At 40.5% G+C, this 21,264-nt stretch overlaps 2 protein-coding genes across 2 annotated transcripts; both read right to left on the bottom strand.

The window, feature by feature from the left end:
- Positions 1–406: 406 nt before the first annotated feature.
- On the bottom strand, positions 407–1,360 carry LOC133246860 (olfactory receptor-like protein OLF3). The gene has a single exon (XM_061415436.1). It carries the CDS (start codon positions 1,358–1,360, stop codon positions 407–409), a length of 954 nt encoding a protein of 317 aa, XP_061271420.1.
- A 16,916-nt stretch (positions 1,361–18,276) lies between these two features.
- LOC133246859 (olfactory receptor-like protein OLF3) lies at positions 18,277–19,270 on the bottom strand. The gene has a single exon (XM_061415435.1). The coding sequence runs from the start codon at positions 19,268–19,270 to the stop codon at positions 18,317–18,319; it is 954 nt and encodes a 317-aa protein (XP_061271419.1). The 3' UTR covers positions 18,277–18,316.
- Between the last annotated feature and the right edge of the window lie 1,994 nt (positions 19,271–21,264).

Here is a 21,264-nt window from a genome sequence, read left to right as displayed (position 1 = left end):
AAAATGTGAAAATGCTTTTGTTCCAAATGGAAACATAATAACCTTCTACAAAATTTAGATGAATAAGAACAACTGGTCCAAAGCAAGATCTATTAATAGATCCATGATTACAAAAATATGATATTTCACAATAACAAATTACTTTTTCCATTAATTTTGGGTTAAGTGAATGGAGATTAAGTGTGGGAAGTTCTATCACAGCAGTGCTTAATTTCTCTGAACATCCTGCTGTGACATAAAAACACCCTTACATCCCACACTTCAACCGAACCACTCAGCCTCCCACCCAGCATCACCAGTACATGTTCCGTCATCACCTTCCTGGTTGCCAGGGCAATGCAGTTAATTCTTCATATCAGAATTAAGTGACAGGCAAAGCTCTTTTTCTCTAAGTAATGCTCATAATTCAAGTTCTCAATTTTGACATTAATCCAGGTAATTGTCCTAGAAGCTTCTGCCAGGCCCCCTTCACCTCCTTGTTCCTTAGACTGTAAATCATGGGATTCAGCACAGGCATCAAAATGGCATAGAAGACAGAGATCAGCTTCTCCTGAAGCACAGAAGGGCTGGAATTGGGCTGGATGTAAGTGAAAATGGTCATGCCATAGCACAAGAAAACCACTGTGAGGTGAGAGGCACAGGTGTGGAAGGCTTTCTTTCTCCCCTCTGTGGACTGGATCTTCAGGATGGTGGAGATGATCCTGATGTAGGACAGGAGAACCAGGCAGAAAGGTGTCATCAGCAACACAATACTAGAAACCATGATGGCCACCTCATTGGAGGAGGTGTCCACACAGGCCAGCCTGACCACAGCTAGGATTTCACAGGATATATGATCAATATACTTGTTCGTGCACATAGGCAACTGAAAGGTGATGGTGGTCTGCACGAGAGAGTTGACAGAGCCACTGACCCAGGATGTGATGGCCAGCCTAGCACAGAGCCCTCCGTGCATGATGACCGAGTATCTCAGGGGGTCGCACACAGCCACATAGCGGTCATAGGCCATCATGGCCAGGAGAACAAACTCAATCCCACCCAGGCCCAGGGAGAAGAATAACTGGGCTGCACAGCTCACGTAGGGGATCCCTTTATGCTCCGCAAGAAAATGTACCAGCATCTGAGGAACGATGCTTGTGGCATAGGAGACATCAACAAAGGAGAGGTTGGTGAGAAAGAAATACATGGGAGTGTGGAGTCGGCTGTCCAGTCTGATCAGAAGAACAATGAGGACGTTCCCCAGCAGGGTCAGCAGGTAAGTGACTGAGAACAAGACGAAGAGAGTGACCTGAGTGTCCCAGTCACTGGACAGGCCGAGGAGAATGAATTCTCTCACCCAAGTCTGGTTATTTGCTCCCATTAAAAAAATGTGAGGTTATTAATCTGCAGAAAGAGACAAAAATTGTAGAAGCTGTTGAATTAACTATAAGAATAACTTCTTAAAAGAATGCATACTGTATTCAACCTTCCAGCCTTAGCCAGATGTTTTAGAGTGTTTTCGGCCAAGATGTCAGGCCTGATTCTGGTATGCATTATATCTACTTCATGCAAGTAATGCAAACCATTGCCTTCTAAAGTATAGAGTGGTCTGAGGGAGTTCTTCATAGCCTGGCAATAATGCAGTGCAGTTTTATATCCTTCCAATTTACACTAGTTTCCAGGACAAGAGAGGATGGTAAGTGACAATGAGAGGTAAGTTGATAAACAATGTTGATAACCCTACATAAATCTGCTACAACAAACATGAGGAAATGAATAAATAACCTACCAAAAAAAAAAAAAAGATTCAGAAGTGGCACATGGATAGTACAAAGAAGGCTAGTGTCTCATGGAGAGATCTGAAGTTAAATCTTGTTTTCATGAACTTACCAGATGTGTGATTGGGTTAGAGATTTAAACTTTTATGTAGAGAATGTGATCATATTTTATAATTAGTATGTGTATTTAAGGTCAAATGTAAATAATTCATGAGGAAGTTACTTTTTGAACTATTACTGGTGGCAGGACTTTAACAGAATAGGTACTGGTTGTAATCTAAGCTCCTCCCTTGGAGAGAAACAAACGTACTTCCCTCACTGCATTTCACCTTACACTCATCATTAGCTGGTTGTCCTAAAATACAAATATAATTATACCTCTTTCACGCACAAACAAATCTTGTAATGTATAACTGCTTACAGAATTAAGAACATCATGGGCATGGAGTGTCTGAATACTTGTTCATTAGAACCTGACATGTTTTTTATTTATTAATTTTAGCATTCATTATCATGCATGCTTTTTAGGGCAAAGCATTTTACAAAAATAACCTGTTAATACTTAAATACCCTTCATGGATATGTCAGCTAGTTATTTTTAACCCATCAGTGTGTGTGTGTAAATATATATATATATATAGGCAATTTCCTTGATTTTAAAGTAATTTAAATTCAAAATAATTGATATCAAAATATTTCTATTTTCTACAGTCATGGAAACCCTTTTAAGACTCCTGGCAGACTAAGAATATAGAAATAACATCTGTAAATGTATAGCTGAATAAAGAAGGGAAATGGACTTGTCTGATGGTTTTCACATACCTGCAATAAACACCGTCTCCAACGTTAGTGTTACCTTGGATCAACTTTCAGCTAAATAGAGCTAGATTCCTAGTAGGTCTCAGGATGCACAATTAAATAACTGGTAAATAGTGTGTGTATATCTAAACGCTTGATATCAGAAAGCTAAAGCTTGATATTTTCAACTCTAAACAGATTCTAGGGATTTGATGCTATCCGTAAACATGTGTTGTTCATTGATGTCAACAGGTAAAATGGACTTTTGTGGGTATTTATTCCCACAAAATAATTGTTTCTTTTCTTAATAGAAACAACAGAGAAAAACCCTCCTCACAAGGAACTAGGAACACAGCTCTTGTTCAAAAGCCAGGTTTGAAGATAAACACAGTTAAGAGTTGGTCTTGTTAATGCTTCCTCCCCCACAAGACAGTCTATGTTCTTTTTTCAGTACTTGTCCCAACTCTAGTTGCTTTATCTTTCTGCAGGTACCTAATGGTGCTTTAGGGCTATTAGCATACATGCACGCAATGCTTCTTTAATGATAAGGAGCTATTTTACATGCTTAGGCCATATCTTCCTCATACTACACGACTACACCTCTCAAAATGTTTTGAGTTTTCTTTTTCTAGTCAAAAATAAACAATCCAAGCTACCTGCTCAAGACATAGTGTTGACGAATGACATACCCCTGTGGTTCATCTTAGACATGAGCAACACAAAGGAAGGACTTCTGCATGCCTGTGCTTTATGGTCTGTGGTGGATGTAGGGAAATTATTGTGACACAGTAAGTGATACAATATGAAGGTGTCATTGAAACATTCTGTTACAAAGTATCTCCGTCTTGCCCGATCATGAATTCTTGAAACTCAAATATTAGTAATTTATGCCTTTTATGTTGATATTATCCTGAATTTTTTAGATATAATTAGCATAAAATGGAGGTTTTAAGATGTGAATTACTTGATCTCTTGACTCTTTAAAATAGATGATGCAAGAAGGAAAACTGAGATGCTTACAAATGGAGAAGGGATGAGGAACAATATAGAAACTAAAGGAAAATCAGCTATGAGTTTGGAGAGCAAAGACCAATTATTCATTGCTAAAATATACCCTTTGGTGACCCTAAGTAGAAGTATCTCCATGTGCCTTGTCCCATTAGTCTGTTTATTAATACTGACAGCAAATACTACCAAAATGCCTTCTCTCTATGACAGAGGAATGGAAATAAAAAATTAGTTTTGAGATTCCCAGTACAACTCATTTCCCATGGCCTAACAACAAATTAAAAAGTTCAACTTTATTCAATTGTGATTCACTTAAGAATTGTGTTTATTTACGCTTAAAGCTCGGAGAAGGCAATGGCACCCCACTCCAGTACTCTTGCCTGGAAAATCCCATGGACAGAGGAGCCTGGTAGGCTGCAGTCCATGCTGAGGGTCGGACACGACTGAGCGACTTCACTTTCACTTTTCACTTTCATGCATTGGAGAAGGAAATGGCAGCCCACTCCAGTGTTCTTGCCTGGAGAATCCCAGGGACGGGGGAGCCTGGTGGGCTGCCATCTCTGGGGTCGCACAGAGTTGGACACGACTGAAGTGACTTAGCAGCAAGCTTAAAGCTATTTGATCTTCAGTGTTGGCATTCTTGACAACCTTGACTGGGACAAGTAAGAATCCTGAATACAAAAACACATTAAGGTAGCTCTCATAACCTGCAGATGTGTTTCTTTCATGTTGATCAAAATGACTCAGCGCCCATACCTCTATAAAGCTGAAGATTCCATGGACGATTTCATAGACACTGTCCATACTTTCATTTAGAGAAATTTTCTCTGACTCATGACTGAAGAGTTGCTTGATGTAGACAGCGAGCATATCATACCTGAGAAGGAATATTTGCATCATCTTACTCTGTAGAAACAGAGAACCCATGGTCTTCAGGGTGGCTGATATTTCAAAGATGGGTTTAACACACTGAAAGAACAATTAATTTATTCTCATTCAGGTCCTGTGATCTCCTTCCAACCTGATCTGGTGATCTGACTTCACACAATCTTAGACCAATTATGAGACCCCATTTCTCAAACATGTGCAATCCTGACATTCACCTTTGGTGATATATTTCATTACAGCCTCAGTGGATAAATCCTCACCTTATTTGTATCTCTTGTCTTTCTCCCTGTTGCTAACACCAAGATTTTCTTTTGCAGGGTAATTCCAGCTGTCTCCAAATCTCCACAGTGCAGTCTCTACAGACAATTCTTGAGGAGCCAAACCTGGGATGAGCTGGGAGACCTAGATCCTAAGTCCAGTTCACTGTCTTGAGTTCCTAAGGTCTCTGCATAAGCCATTAATTGTCTTATATCTTAATTTATCTGTTATTAAAAAGGAAAACTATATCTTGGGTACAAAAGCCTTCAGAAAAATTGAAATATGAGGCTTTAAGCAATTGACAGTTATCTTTTCTGGAAATATAATATTCCTACTATCTGCTAGTTAATATCAATACCGAACTAAAAATTTTATACTTTGGGGCTTCCCTGACTTCATCTTTATGTCAGTACTAAACCTTAGAGTTGAAAAGTTTGCAGAAAAAAAATTGTACATAAGCCTAAAACTTAAGCACAGCAGTTATTTTAATACATTTGCAGCAATACTTAGGGTGAACAGTTTCACCAGTCACGTTACATATCCTTGACCCAAAGTCTCTAACAAGTCGCATCACTTCTGTTTCTATATCTTCTAAACCCACACTCCCACATGCCGCTGGTGACTCTCAAACATTAATCAGTGTCTGACAAAATATACATTTATGCTACCATCTGTGTCTAAGTTGATGTGAAGAGTTTTCTCTTCCAACAGAGGGAAGGACCATATAGAATAGATACTCCCAAATTCTTTGGGCTCCAGTAAGTCACCTGGGACTAATTGTGACTGTGAGGGACACTACTGGCAGGAAGTTGACAAGAGCTCCAAAAACAGCTCCAACACAGACCTAATGAGCTTTGGCAGCCGCTTCACTGACAACACAGGGCCGACGGATTCCCCTCAGGGGCCCCGTGCATTAGAGTGGTAATTGCTGCCCCCACTCCCAATTCACAAGGGCAGGGCCTCCATGCTGCCCTTCTCCCTGTGGAAGGCTGTTCTCCATCCTTCTCCCACCAACATCTTCATTATAGCCCTGCTGCTGCTGCTGCTAAGTGGCTTCATTCATGTCCGACTCTGTGCAACCCCAGAGACGGCAGCCCACCAGGCTCCCCCATCCCTGGGATTCTCCAGGCAAGAACACTGGAGTGGGTTGCCATTTCCTTCTCCAATGCATGAAAGTAAAAAGTGAAAGTGAAGTCCCTCAGTCGTGTCCGACTCTTCGCGACCCCATGGACTGTAGCCCACCAGGCTCCTCCGTCCATGGGATTTTCCAGGCAAGAGTAGTGGAGTGGGGTGCCATTGCCTTCTCCACATTATAGCCCTAGGTCATTCTAAAAAGTCAAAGAAACCAGCTTACTGAGGTTTTAGGATGTTCTCCTATAACCCAAAACAAACTTCAGCCTTCAGTGTCCCAATCTAGGAAGAACTGACTGGGGCTGCATCTAGATCTAGTGTAAATACCAATTCTCCCCCTTTGGGCTCCAGATGCCCTTATTTCTTCTTCTAGAAATGGGAGAGATGTGCTTCAGTCCCCTGACGTATGTGCCGTCTAATTGGTTCTGTGAGCATGGCCAGGATGATAGACATTCTAGTACATGTCTCATGATGCTACTTAAGCTCCAAAAGTGATAGCATCACATAGGCAGATTTAAAAATCCAAGATATGGAAGCAATCTAAGTGGCCATCCACAGACGAATGGATGAAGAAGATGTGGTGTGTATGTATATACACAATGGAATACTACTAATACATAAGAAAACAAAACTTTGCCATTGCAGCAACATGGATGGTCTTGAAGAGAATTATGCTAAGTTGTCAGACAGTAAAAGACAATATTGCATCATGTAACTTATAGACATTTCTCCAAAGAAGACATACAGATGGCTAACAAACACATGAAAAGATGCTCAACATCACTCATTATCAGAGAAATGCAAATCAAGACCACTATGAGGTACCATTTCACACCAGTCAGAATGGCTGCGATCCAAAAGTCTACAAATAATAAATGTTGGAGAGGGTGTGGAGAAAAGGGAACCCTCTTACACTGTTGGTGGGAATGCAAACTAGTACAGCCACTATGGAGAACAGTGTGGAGATTCCTTAAAAAACTGGAAATAGAACTGCCTTATGATCCAGCAATCCCACTGCTGGGCATACACACTGAGGAAACCAGAAGGAAAGAGACATGTGTACCCCCATGTTCATCGCAGCACTGTTTATCATAGCCAGGACATGGAAGCAACCTAGATGTTCATCAGCAGATGAATGGATAAGAAAGCTGTGGTACATATACACAATGGAGTATTACTCAGCCATTAAAAAGAATTCATTTGAATCAGTTCTAATGAGGTGGATGAAACTGGAGCCTATTACACAGAGTGAAGTAAGCCAGAAGGAAAAACACCAATACAGTATACTAATGCATATATATGGAATTTAGAAAGATGATAACAATAACCCTGTGTACGAGACAGCAAAAGAGACACTGATGTATGGAACAGTCTTATGGACTCTGTGAGAGAGGGAGAGGGTGGGAAGATTTGGGAGAATGGCATTGAAACATGTAAAATATCATGTATGAAACGAGATGCCAGTCCAGGTTCGATGCACGATACTGGATGCTTGGGGCTTGTGCACTGGGATGACCCAGAGGGATGGTATGGGGAGGGAGGAGGGAGGAGGGTTCAGGATGGGGAACACATGTATACCTGTGGTGGATTCATTTTGATATTTGGCAAAACTAATACAATTATGTAAAGTTTAAAAATAAAATAAAATTTTAAAAAAAATCTAAAAAATACAACAAACTAGTGAATGTATCAAAAAATAAGTAGATTCATGGATATAGAGAATAGCCCAGTGATTACCAATGGGGAGGGGCAATATAAGGGTGGAAGAAAAGGAGGTACAAATTACTGGGTGTAAGATAGGCATAAGGATATACTGCACAACATGAGGAATAGAGCCAATATTTTGTAACAACTGTAAATGGAAAGTAACCTTTAAATTGTATAAAAATTAAGATAATCACGTATAAGCCATTAAATTATATTTATATTAAATAAAATCTAAATCTACAATAAATTGACAAAGGGAGTTTTAGCAATTAATAAAAAAAAAATGGAAAAGCAATAAGGTTGTCCAAAATTCTTGACAAAGAAGGATTAAACTTCTACACTTCTTCAAATTTTATTTTAATTAAAGTTTATATTTATAGAGATTGTAGATTAACATTTCATAAGAAATAATACAGAAGTACCTCTTATACTGATTTACCAGTTTCTCGCAATGGAAGCATCTTGCAAAGCTACAGTACAATATCATAAGATAGTATGATAAACAATGTAATTATGTAATTATAGTCATGTGGTTGGAGAAGGCAATGGCACCCCACTCCAGTACTCTTGCCTGGAAAATCCCATGGATGGAGGAGCCTGGTAGGCTGCAGTCCATGGGGTCGCTGAGTCAGACACGACTGAGCGGCTTCACTTTCACTTTTCACTTTCATGCATTGGAGAAGGAAATGGCAACCCACTCCAGTGTTCTTGCCTGGAGAATCCCAGGGATGGGGGAGCCTGGTGGGCTGCCGTCTATGGGGTCGCACAGAGTCGGACACGACTGAAGCAACTTAGCAGCAGCAGCAGTCATGTGGTATGAATAATATAATATGATAATGTAGTAATACAATATCACAACATACTGGCATTGATACAGTCAAGATACAGAACATTTCCTTTACCACAAGAATCCATCATGTTGTCCTCTTATAGCCACATCTGTTTCTGTCCAGCCTTTACCCTCTCCTTTTAACCTCTAGTTATTACCATCTGTTCTCTCTAATTTTAGCATTTCAAGAATTATATATAAGTAAAATCATACAGTATATTCCTTGAGGACTGTCTTCTTCATCAGTAACTTGGAATCACACACTGCCACATAGTGATCATAGGCCATCACTGCCAGAGGGAAAATCCCAAACTTACCCAAACCTGTTGCTGCTAAGTCGCTTCAGTCGTGTCCGACTCTGTGCGACTCCATAGACAGCAGCCCCCCGTCCCTGGGATTCTCCAGGCAAGAACACTGGAGTGGGTTGCCATTTCCCCCTCCAATGCATGAAAATGAAAAGTGAAAGTGAAGTCTCTCAGTCGTGTCTGACTCCCAGCGACCCCATGGACTGCAGCCTACCAGGCTCCTCCATCCATGGGATTTTCCAGGCAAGAGTACTGGAGTGGGGTGCCATTGCCTTCTCCTTACCCAAACCTAGGGAAGAAAATAACTGGGCTGCAAAGCTCCTATGTAGAATTACTTGATGTTCTGCAAGAAAATGTATCAGCATCTGAGGAACAATGCTTGTGGCATACAGATATCAGCAACAGAGAGGTTGCTGAGAAAGAAATACATGAGTATATTAAAAAGAGTCATGCACCATGATCATCTCAGGAATGCAAGGATAGTTTGATACCCATAACTCAATCAATAAAAAATTTTAGTAACTACCTGGTTATGGTTATGGTGATGGATGGTAACTGCACTTATTGTGGTGATCATTTTGCAATATACACAAACACTGAATCACTACACGGTACAACTGAAACTAATATAATGTTGTATGTCAGTTATGCCTCAGTTTTAAAGATAATTTAATCACCAAAATTTTTTAAGTAATAAAGTAAATAAATATATACCATTCGGACGCAAATTGATTATGCTAGAAAGGTTGTGTGTGTGTTGAGGGGTAGAGGGAGCAGTAGGACATATGTGGGAATTTTCCGTACTTTCTGCTTAACTTTGCTGTGAATTTAAAACAGCTCTAAAAAAACCAAGTTAATTAATTGAGATTGTTCTAGCTCCCACTTAGGTTGCAGAAAGCTAGAAAGACCATTCAGATCAAATCAGATCAGATGAGTCGCTCAGTCGTGTCCGACTCTTTGCGACCCCATGAATCTCAGCACGCCAGGCCTCCCTGTCCATCACCAACTCCCGGAGTTCACTGAGACTCAAGTCCATCAAGTCAGTGATGCCATCCAGCCATCTCACCCTCTGTCGTCCCCTTCTCCTCTTGCCCCCAATCCCTCCCAGCATCAGAGTCTTTTCCAATGAGTCAACTCTTCACATGAGGTGGCCAAAGTACTGGAGTTTCAGCTTTAGCATCATTCCTTCCAAAGAAATCCCAGGGCTGATCTCCTTCAGAATGGACTGGTTGGATCTCCTTGCAGTCCAAGGGACTCTCAAGAGTCTTCTCCAACACCACAGTTCAAAAGCATCAATTCTTCGGCGCTAAGCCTTCTTCACAGTCCAACTCTCACATCCATACCTGACCACAGGAAAAACCATAGCCTTGACTAGATGAATCTTTGTTGGCAAAGTAATGTCTCTGCTTTTGAATATGCTGTCTAGGTTGGTCATAACTTTCCTTCCAAGGAGTAAGTGTCTTTTAATTTCATGGCTGCAGTCACCATCTGTAGTCATTTTGGAGCCCAGAAAAATAAAGTCTGACACTGTTTCCATTGTTTCCCCATCTATTTCCCATGAAGTGGTGGGACCGGATGCCATGATCTTAATTTTCTGAATGTTGAGCTTTAAGCCAACTTTTTCACTCTCTACTTTCACTTTCATCAAGAGGCTTTTTAGTTCCTCTTCACTTTCTGCCATAAGGGTGGTGTCATCTGCATATCTGAGGTTATTGATATTTCTCCCAGCAATCTTGATTCCAGCTTGTGCTTCTTCCAGTCCAGCGTTTGTCATGATGTACTCTGCATATAAGTTAAACCAGCAGGGTGACAATATACAGCCTTGACGTACTCCTTTTCCTATTTGGAACCAGTCTGTTGTTCCATGTCCAGTTCTAACTGTTGCTTCCTGACCTGCATACAAATTTCTGAAGAGGCAGATCAGGTGGTCTGGTATTCCCATCTCTTTCAGAATTTTCCACAGTTTATTGTGATCCACACAGTCAAAGGCTTTGGCATAGTCAATAAAGCAGAAATAGATGTTTTTCTGGAACTCTCTTGCTTTTTCCATGATCCAGCAGATGTTGGAAATTTGATCTCTGGTTCCTCTGCCTTTTCTAAAACCAGCTTGAACATCAGGAAGTTCATGGTTCACATATTGCTGAATTGGTTCCATCTTGACAGAATGTGGTCCACTGGAGAAGGGAATGGCAAACCACTTCAGTATTCTTGCCTTGAGAACCCCATGAACAGTATGAAAAGGCAAAATGATAGGATACTGAAAGAGAAACTCCCCAGGTCAGTAGGTGCCCAATATGCTACTGGAGATCAGTGGAGAAATAACTCCAGAAAGAATGAAGGGATGGAGCCAAAGCAAAAACAATACCCAGCTGTGGATGTGACTGGTGATAGAAGCAAGGTCCGATGCTGTAAAGAGCAATATTGCATAGGAACCTGGAATGTCAGGTCCATTAATCAAGGCAAATTGGAAGTGGTCAAACAAGAGATGGCAAGAGTGAATGTCGACATTCTAGGAATCAGCGAACTAAAATGGACTGGAAAGGGTGAATTTAACTCAGATGACCATTATATCTACTACTGTGGGCAGGAATCCCTCAGAAGAAATGGAGTAGCCATCATGGTCAAGAAAAGAGTCCGAAATGCAGTACTTGGATGCAATCTCAAAAATGACAGAATGATCTCTGTTCGTTTCCAAGGCAAACCATTCAATATCACAGTAATCCAAGTCGATGCCCCAACCAGGAATGCAGAAGAAGCTGAAGTTGAATGGTTCTACAAAGACCTACAAGACCTTTTAGAACTAACACCCAAAAAAGATGTCCTTTTCATTATAGGGGACTGGAATGCAAAAGTAGGAAGTCAAGAAACACCTGGAGTAACAGGCAAATTTGGCCTTGGAATACGGAATGAAGCAGGGCAAAGACTAATAGAGTTTTGCCAAGAAAATGCACTGGTCAAAGCAAACACCCTCTTCCAACAACACAAGAGAAGTTTCTACACATGGACATCACCAGATGGTCAACACCGAAATCAGATTGATTATATTCTTTGAAGCCAAAGATGGAAAAGCTCTATACAGTCAGCAAAAACAAGACCAGGAGCTGACTGTGGCTCAGATCATGAACTCCTTATTGCCAAATTCAGACTGAAATTGAAGAAAGTGGGGAAAACCACTAGACCATTCAGGTATGACCTAAATCAAATCCCTTATGATTATACAGTGGAAGTGAGAAATAGATTTAAGGCCCTAGATCTGATAGATAGAGTGCCTGATGAACTATGGAATGAGGTTCGTCACATTGTACAGGAGACAGGGATCAAGACCATTCCCATAGAAAAGAAATGCAAAAAAGCAAAATGGCTGTCTGAGGAGGGCTTACAAATAGCTGTGAAAAGAAGAGAAGCAAAAAGCAAAGGAGAAAAGGAAAGATATAAACATCTGAATGCAGAGTTCCAAAGAATAGCAAGAAGAGATAAGAAAGCCTTCTTTAGCAATCAATGCAAAGAAATAGAGGAAAACAATAGAATGGGAAAGACTAGGGATCTCTTCAAGAAAATCAGAGATATCAAAGGAACATTTCATGCAAAGATGAGCTAGATAAAGGACAGAAATGGTATGGACCTAACAGAAGCAGAAGATATTAAGAAGAGATGGCAAGAATACACAGAAGAACTGTACAAAAAAGATCTTCACGACCCAGATAATCACGATGGTGTGATCACTGACCTAGAGCCAGACATCCTGGAATGTGAAGTCAAGTGGGCCTTAGAAAGCATCACTACGAACAAAGCTAGTGGAGGTGATGGAATTCCAGTTGAGCTATTTCAAATCCTGAAATATGAAGCTGTGAAAGTGCTGCACTCAATAGGCCAGCAAATTTGGAAAACTCAGCAGTGGCCACAGGACTGGAAAAGGTCAGTTTTCATTCCAATCCTAAAGAAAGGCAATGCCAAAGAATGCTCCAACTACCGCACAATTGCACTCATCTCACATGCTAGTAAAGTAATGCTCAAAATTCTCCAAGCCAGGCTTCAGCAATCAGTGAACCGTGAACTTCCTGATGTTCAAGCTGGTTTTAGAAAAGGCAGAGGAAACAGAGATCAAATTTCCAACATCCACTGGATCATAGAAAAAGCAAAAGATTTCCAGAAAAACATCTATTTCTGCTTTATTGACTATGCCAAAGCCTTTGACTGTGTGGATCACAATAAACTGTGGAAAATTCTGAAAGAGATGGGAATACCAGACCACCTGATCTGCCTCTTGAGAAATTTGTATGCAGGTCAGGAAGCAACAGTTAGAACTGGACATGGAACAACAGACTGGTTCCAAATAGGAAAAGGAGTTCATCAAGTCTGTATATTGTCACCCTGTTTATTTAACTTATATGCAGAGTACATTATGAGAAACGCTGGACTGGAAGAAACACAAGCTGGAATCAAGATTGCTGGGAGAAATATCAATAACCTCAAATATGCAGATGACACCACCCATATGGCAGAAAGTGAAGAGGAACTCAAAATCCTCTTGATGAAAATGAAAGTGGAGAGTGAAAAAGTTGGCTTAAAGCTCAACATTCAGAAAACAAAGATCATGGCATCCAGTCCCACCACTTCATGGGAAATAGATAGGGAAACAATGGAAACAGTGTCAGACTTTATTTTTCTGGGCTCCAAAATGACTACAGATGGTGACTGCAGCCATGAAATTAAAAGACACTTACTCCTTGGAAGGAAAGTTATGACCAACCTAGACAGCATATTCAAAAGCAGAGACATTAAATTACTTTGCCAACAAAGATTCATCTAGTCAAGGCTATGGTTTTTCCTGTGGTCATGTATGGATGTGAGAGTTGGACTGTGAAGAAGGCTTAGCGCCGAAGAATTGATGCTTTTGAACTGTGGTGTTGGGGAAGACTCTTGAGAGTCCCTTGGACTGCAAGGAGATCCAACCAGTCCATTCTGAAGGAGATCAGCCCTGGGATTTCTTTGGAAGGAATGATGCTAAAGCTGAAACTCCAGTACTTTGGCCACCTCATGCGAAGAGTTGACTCATTGGAAAAGACTCTGATGCTGGGAGGGATTGGGGGCAGGAGGAGAAGGGGACGACAGAGGGTGAGATGGCTGGATGGCATCACTGACTCAATGGACGTGAGTCTGAGTGAACTCCGGGAGTTGGTGATGGACAGGGAGGCCTGGTGTGCTGCAATTCATGGGGTCGCAAAGAGTCCGACATGACTGAGTGACTGATCTGATCTGATCTAAAACAAGAAACGTTTCAGTGAACTACAAAATCATAACTACCTGTGAAATCATTGGTTAACTGAGATTGCAGGGCAGCCAAATAGCATAAATCTCAAGAAGGATAAGTCCATCCAGGAAAAGATAGGATGTGAGCTCTGACTTACATGGGTCACAGTACGGAAGGAAAATAGGCTCCCAAACTAGTGAGTGAAAATTGATTCAACAAATTGCTAAAGTTCAAGCGTGTGGTGTGGTGAGTATAGAATGGCTGAGAGCCATGGCAAAAAGAGGAGTTCCACCAGTTCTCAATGTTTTCTCCACAGATTTAGGAGAGTCCTTGCAAGAATGTTTGCAGGAAGGTGAAAAACCAGAGAAAGCAGAAAGCCTTCTACCTGGTGCAGGTCTAAGAGAAGGCAGCCACAGCCACAGCAGTGAGCAGAAGGAACTCTCCAACCACCCATCACCACAGAAACACAAAACTCAAACCCAGCTCATCCCATGACTGTGTTGATTTTCATACTATCTATAAAACACGTGTCAAACTGAAGAAATGTGTCCATTTCAAGGCATTATACTATTTATGAGTCTATTATACTATGTGAAAAACACAAGCTGTAAATCTAAATTAAAGGTCAGAGGCAAAGGCAAAAAAAAAAAAATGTAAATGTCACTGAATAAAAGGTTAACAGAAGAAAATATTCTAAAATGAAAGAAAATAATTCAAAAAGATATTTTTGGATTACAGGAACTATCACACAGAGGTTTAAAATAAGACTCATAAATAAATTAAAAGGTCTAGAAGAAAGGATAAACATTGTCATAAATTCTTGAGAAATTTCAACATCGAACTGAAAACTACACAGAGAAATTAAGTTGAAATGCTAGGTATGAAGGACATAGTCAAAGAACTAACGACTGCTTATGAGTAGACTTAATAGAATCAAAAAATGATCAGTAAGAAAAAAGATGAACTGATAGAAATTAGCAAAACTGAAGCACAAAGAGGAAAAAATTATAATGATAAAAAGAGAAAAGACTCTTCCAGGCCTGTGGGACAATAGCAAACAAGCTAACATATGTGAAATTGGAAAATCCCAACAGAAAAACAGAGATAGAAGGAATACAAGAAATATTTGAAGATATAGTGACTGAAAAAAAAAATAATGAAAGAAATTGAAAGCACAAAACCAAGAAATTCAGCAAAATAGGGAAAAACAAAAACGTGGACATATGATATTCTATCTAAAAGGTAAATGAAGATCGAGAAGGGAGCCTGAAATAAAGTTACATCACATACAGAAGTAAAACTGAAAGTAGAATGCTTCTCAGAAACTATGCAAAACAGAAGACAAGGAGGGATAAAGTTAAAGTCTGAGGTAGTGGTGGTGAGTTGGGGGGGCTGTCATCAGAGAATTCTTTGTGTAGAAAAAGTATCTTTTGAGAATAAAGGAGAAATAAGGACCTTTTCAAATAAACAAACCTGAATGAATATTTTCTAGCAGACCTAGATTTCAAGAAATGATAATGGAATTCTTCAGGGCTTCTTGAAGAAATAATCCCCATTATAAGGCAGGAAATCTAAAAGATAGGATTGTATATTGTATCACATCAAGAAGTAAGAGAGCTATTGAAGATTACTGGGGTCATGGGGAAAAACTAAGTGTCCAAGCTGAATAGGTTCTGTGATAAGCTAAATAATGACTGACCTCCTGAAGATGTCTTTGCCCTGATTATCAGAATGTGTGAATATCCTGCCTTTTATGTTAAAAGTTACTTGCACATATTTTAAATTAAGGATCTTAACATGGAAGCTATTCTGGATAATCTTAGGGGTCCCACGTAGAAGATGGATCTTTAAGCGAGCACAATGATGGGAACAGAGACAATAGAAAGAGATGTGAAATGGAGGCAGAACCTAGACGGGTGGGATGGGGTGGGAGGGGGGTCCATGGGGAGGGGACATATGTATACCTATAGTTGATTCATGCTGATGTATGGTAGAAACCAAAACAATATTGTAAAGCAATTATCCTCCAATTGAAAATAAATAATTAAAAAATAAATACATACAAATAAAAATATGGTAAACTGTGCTAAAAAATTAAAATATGGTAAACTGTGTTTGAGCCCTGGGTTGGGAAGATCCCCTGGAAGAGGGCATGGCAACCCACTCCAGTATTCTTGCCTGGAGAATCCCCATGGACAGAGGAGCCTGGCGGGCTATAGCCCTTGTGGTTGCAAAGAGTTGGACACGGCTAAGCGACTAAGCATAGCACACAAACTGTGCTTAAGGCGTATGGGGGGGAAAAGAAAGTGGAGGCAGAGGATCAGACTCAGAGAAAGGTTTACTGTGCTGCTGACCTTGAAGCTGGGGGAAGGGGTGACGACCAAAGTGGAGGCTGGTGCAGGCAAAGGGGTCGTGAGATGAAGACTGCAGAAGAGTTACAGATATCTCAACCAGGCATAGAAATTCCCCTTCTTAAAGCACCGTGTGTATAATTGACATGCGTATACTTGTATTTTCCACTAATTTTCTTCTACTAGCTCCCCACTGGTCTCAGATGAAGTCAGAAGATAATCTTGCATCAGTGCCCTCTGTACCCTGACACTTCTACCTGCCTGCTTCACCTTCACTACTGCCTGCATCTTCTATCTTCTCTGCGCTGCAAGTGAGGCTGTGGGCTGTTTCTGAACTTCCATGCTCTCCCAGCTCTGCACCTTTCCCAGGCTGTCTGCACCTTGGTCTGGACTGTTGTCATCTGGATAACTTTCCCTTACTTTTCTGGTCTCCACTTGAACCCTTTTTAAGGTACAGTTAAATATCAACTCTGTTTGAACACTGAGATTGTGTGTTCACAAGTAGAACTGCACATCAACTGACTCAAAGAAGAGACAATGGAAGAAAGAACTTTGAGAAGTCTTCAAGGGAGTATGAAGATGAGCTGCTATCGTATTCTTTCTCCCCCTTTCCCTTTATTTCTTGTACAATTACTACTTTCCCCTCTTTTATTTAGGCTTTCTCTCAGAGGTGAGGTCTACTCTAAACTAATTCAGCTTGGTAGATTTACAAAGATGAGCTAGGGCCCTGTTGTGTGGAGGAGGAAGGATGGAAGAACGTGTTTCTATGGAGACAGGAAGCTGACATCCTCACAGCTGACTCGACCATCTTGGTTCACCAAATTAAGTCTGTCTTATTTTACATCAGTATTGGATGAGGAATCTTTCTTTTAGATTAAATACACCTTAAAAATTTTATACATTATTTCAAATTTTATGTGCCTATTTTGTGTCCAAAGTCTAGGAAAAGAGCTAAGATATTTTTCAGAGGTTGAAGAGTTTTAACATTTAAATGGTACCCTGTCAAATTCTTCATAAACTGTGAGGTTAAATTACTCTCAGTTTATATTACTATCAGAAAGAGTTTGAAATGTAGCTGTTCCTGGGCCAATCCTAGCCATGTGTATATTCACCTTTAGTCATATTCTATTCAGGTAAAACAAGACCTTTACTTGACTATTCTGAGTCACCTCTGGGACCCAAAGGTTGAGTTTTATCTCCAGATCTCAAAGGTCAAGCTCAAAAACATTTTTAATCAGCCTTGATAGCAACACTCTCCTCAGAACAGTAATTCATATAATTACTGGATATGGATATATATCCCACACATTATTTTTGGTGAGTCTAAAAGGTAAAAATGCTTTTGTTCCCAATGAAAACACAATAAAGCTGTAAAAAATTTTTGGATTAATAAGGACCAGTGATATTATGAGCAAAAATACTATGAACATTTATACACAAGTCATTTTGTAGATAATTTTCATTTCTCCTGGGAAGATTCCTAAGAGGAAAATTGCTGGGTCATGTGGTAAGCATATGGTTAATTTTATTAAAAATTGCCACTTTATACCCTTGACAGAAACTGCCACTTTATACCCTTAACAACAATGAGTTCATGTTGCTCCATATCTGTACCAGAACTCAGCACTACCAATATTCTTAATTTTAGTCATTTGAGTGGGTCACCTGGTTTTTAAAAAAGAGTTATGCATTTGGAAGTCAAAGTACATATTTCTAAATTTAAAAAAAAGAACAAATAGTCCAAAGTAAGATCCATCAATAGGCCTATGATTACAAACAAAATTATAAAGCAAAACATGGAATTTTTTTCATTATTCTAGGGTCGTATGAATGGAGACTGATCAGTTCTATTACAGTAGTGCTTTATTTCTCTAAACATGCTGCCATGACATAGAGATATGCCCATGTCCCACACTCTAACCCAGAATCACCAATTCCTGGTTGCCAGGGCAATGAATTTGAAGCTTCATATCAGAGTTAAGTGGGGGAACACACAGGCAAAGCTCTTTTGTCTAAGTGATGCTCATGATTTATCAAGTCGCCACTTTTGACGTTAATCCAGATAATTGTCCCAGAAGCTTCTGCCAGGCCCCCTTCACCTCCTTATTCCTTAGACTGTAAATCATGGGGTTCAGTACAGGCATCAAAATGGCATAGAAGACAGAGATCAGCTTCTCCTGAAGCACAGAAGGGCTGGAATTGGGCTGGATGTAAGTGAAAATGGTCATGCTATAGCACAGAACAACCACTGTGAGGTGAGAGGCACAGGTGTGGAAGGCTTTCTTTCTCCCCTCTGTGGACTGGATCTTCAGGATGGTGGAGATGATCCTGATGTAGGACAGGAGGACCAGGCAGAAAGGCGTCATCAGCAACACAATACTAGAAACCATGATGGCCACCTCATTGGAGGAGGTGTCCACACAGGCCAGCCTGACCACAGCTAAGAGTTCACAGGATATGTGATCAATATACTTGTTCGTGCACATAGGCAACTGAAAGGTGATGGTGGTCTGCACGAGAGAGTTGACAGAGCCACTGACCCAGGATGTGATGGCCAGCCTAGCACAGAGCCCTCCGTGCATGATGACCGAGTATCTCAGGGGGTCGCACACAGCCACATAGCGGTCATAGGCCATCATGGCCAGGAGAACAAACTCAATCCCACCCAGGCCCAGGGAGAAGAATAACTGGGCTGCACAGCTCACGTAGGGGATCCCTTTATGTTCCACAAGAAAATGCACCAGCATCTGAGGAACGATGCTTGTGGCATAGGAGACATCAACAAAGGACAGGTTGGTGAGAAAGAAATACATGGGAGTGTGGAGTCGGCTGTCCAGTCTGATCAGAAGAACAATGAGGACGTTCCCCAGCAGGGTCAGCAGGTAAGTGACTGAGAACAGGACGAAGAGAGCGACCTGAGTGGCCCAGTCACTGGACAGGCCAAGGAGAATGAATCCTCTCACCCAAGTCTGGTTATCTGCTCCCATATAAAAAACAGGATTATTAATCTGCAGAGAGAGTCAGAAATAACAGATGCTATTGAATTAAAGAATCATAAGAATAACTTCTTAGAAGAATGCTTAACATAATGATTGGCCAACCTTGACCAGATATTCTAGACCATTTATGGACCAAGAAGACAGGCCTGATTGTACTATGTATTATATCTATTCTACATAAGAGAGAGGCTAGCACTTTCCTCTGGACATGATGTGATCTCATAGAGTCAGTCAAAGCCTTGGAAATAATGCTGAGCAATTTTTGGAAGCTCTAAGTTACTGCAATTTCCAGAGAGGGGAGAAGTGCAGATGACAATGGGAAGTAAAATGATTAACAAAGAAGATAAACATGGTCTGAAGTTCGCAGACTTCCTTCTATGTACCTACTACATAAAATACGGTAAAATGTATAAATAAAATATTGTTAAAGGATTTGTAAGAGGCAGATATATAACAAGTAAGACTGGCAAATGCTAGAAAAATCTGGAATTTGGGAACCTGAATGTAAATCTTTCTTTATGACTTACTAGATGCTTGATTGGGTTAGAAATTTAAACTTTTGCATACCAAATTTGATAATGCTGCATAACTTAAAAGTGCATGTATGCTCGAGTGTAGATAACATGGGGAAAGTATTTTATAAACTTACTTGTCATCATAGTTCAGTAGTAGCATACTACCAGGTATAGCATGAGCTGTGCCCTGTGAGAGACAGAGTAACAAATGTTGTGCTTTCCTCATAGTCCCTCCACAGTTAAAATAAACGAAGCAAAACCTTGAATAGATCTGAAATCTAAGATGTTGGTTTGAATGCTTTGAAAGTCCAGGAAATTATGAGTCTCTGAGATTTCGTGTCTTCCGTCTTTGGAAGGGGAAGAGGGCTATTTTATCTTGTTCTTTTTATTTTTCTACCCTATTTTTTTACTCATTCTGACTTGTTCTTTTTATTTTCCTATACATATGTATAGGAATATACATAGACTCTATATATGATCTAGCGTGTATATACAATCTTGGTAAAACTGAGAGTATGAAAATAATCTCTTAAGCTTCCTAGTATTAAAAGAGGAAAACAAATCTTAACTTTTGTTGAGTACTTAGCAGATATGCATAATAAGTAGACACTTTGTTTTTGAATGATTTTGCAAACATGGATGAAGTGCCATCTTCCCTGGATGTTGGAATTTCAATTGTGAATATTACCCTTCCCCTCTGCTCAAACTGTAGTGCTGGAGAAGACTCTTGAACAAGGAAATCAAACCAGTCAATTCTAAAGGAAATCAACCCTGAATATTCATTGGAAGAACTGATGTCGAAGCTGAAGCTCCAACACTTTGGTCACCTGATGTGAAGCGCTGATTCACTGAAAAAGACCCTGATGCTGGGAAGGATTTAAGGAAATAGGGGAAGGGGCTGGCAGAGGGTGAGACAGTTAGATAGCATCACCGACTCAATGACATGAGTTTGGACAAACTCTGGGAGGTAGCAGACAACAGAGGAGTACATTATCTGTTCCCCTTTGTGCTGTACAAGCTGCCTGGAGAGCATGCAGCCCAAGTCTCCCTGTGCTCCTCTTTCTCACCCGCACATCTCTCTACTACAGCCCTCACATGACTACAAATGAAGGTCAGCATCACATCTGAGGGAAAGGGTGACTTCTAAAAGCCTAACAGTTCCTGCTTTTAAGCTACAATTGACCCTTGAAGAATGAGGAGGTTAGGGGTGACCAGCCTCGGTGCAGTTGAATATCCAAGTGTAATTTACAGACAGCCCTCTGCGCTCCCATTTCCTCCACTTCAGCAGACTCAACCATACTTTCATGTTGCAATGCTGTACCATTTCTGAACTGTAGTACTTACAGTGAAAAAATCTGCATAAAAGGAGACCCACACAATGCAAAGCTGTGTTGCTCAAGAGTCAACAAATTCCTTTTCAACCTCTCTGATTCAGCCTGTGCCTACTGGAAAGCAGCCGATACTTTT

This window comes from Bos javanicus, chromosome 4, assembly GCF_032452875.1.
Source record: "Bos javanicus breed banteng chromosome 4, ARS-OSU_banteng_1.0, whole genome shotgun sequence".
Lineage (NCBI taxonomy): Eukaryota > Metazoa > Chordata > Mammalia > Artiodactyla > Bovidae > Bos > Bos javanicus.
The sequence above is the reverse complement of the archived record's forward strand: the minus strand, read 5'-3'. Positions and strand labels throughout refer to the sequence as shown.

Coding starts and splice junctions, on each gene's coding strand:
- LOC133246860 (XM_061415436.1), bottom strand. CDS start 1,360: ATGGGAGCAAATAACCAGACTTGGGTGAGAGAATTCATTCTCCTCGGC.
- LOC133246859 (XM_061415435.1), bottom strand. CDS start 19,270: ATGGGAGCAGATAACCAGACTTGGGTGAGAGGATTCATTCTCCTTGGC.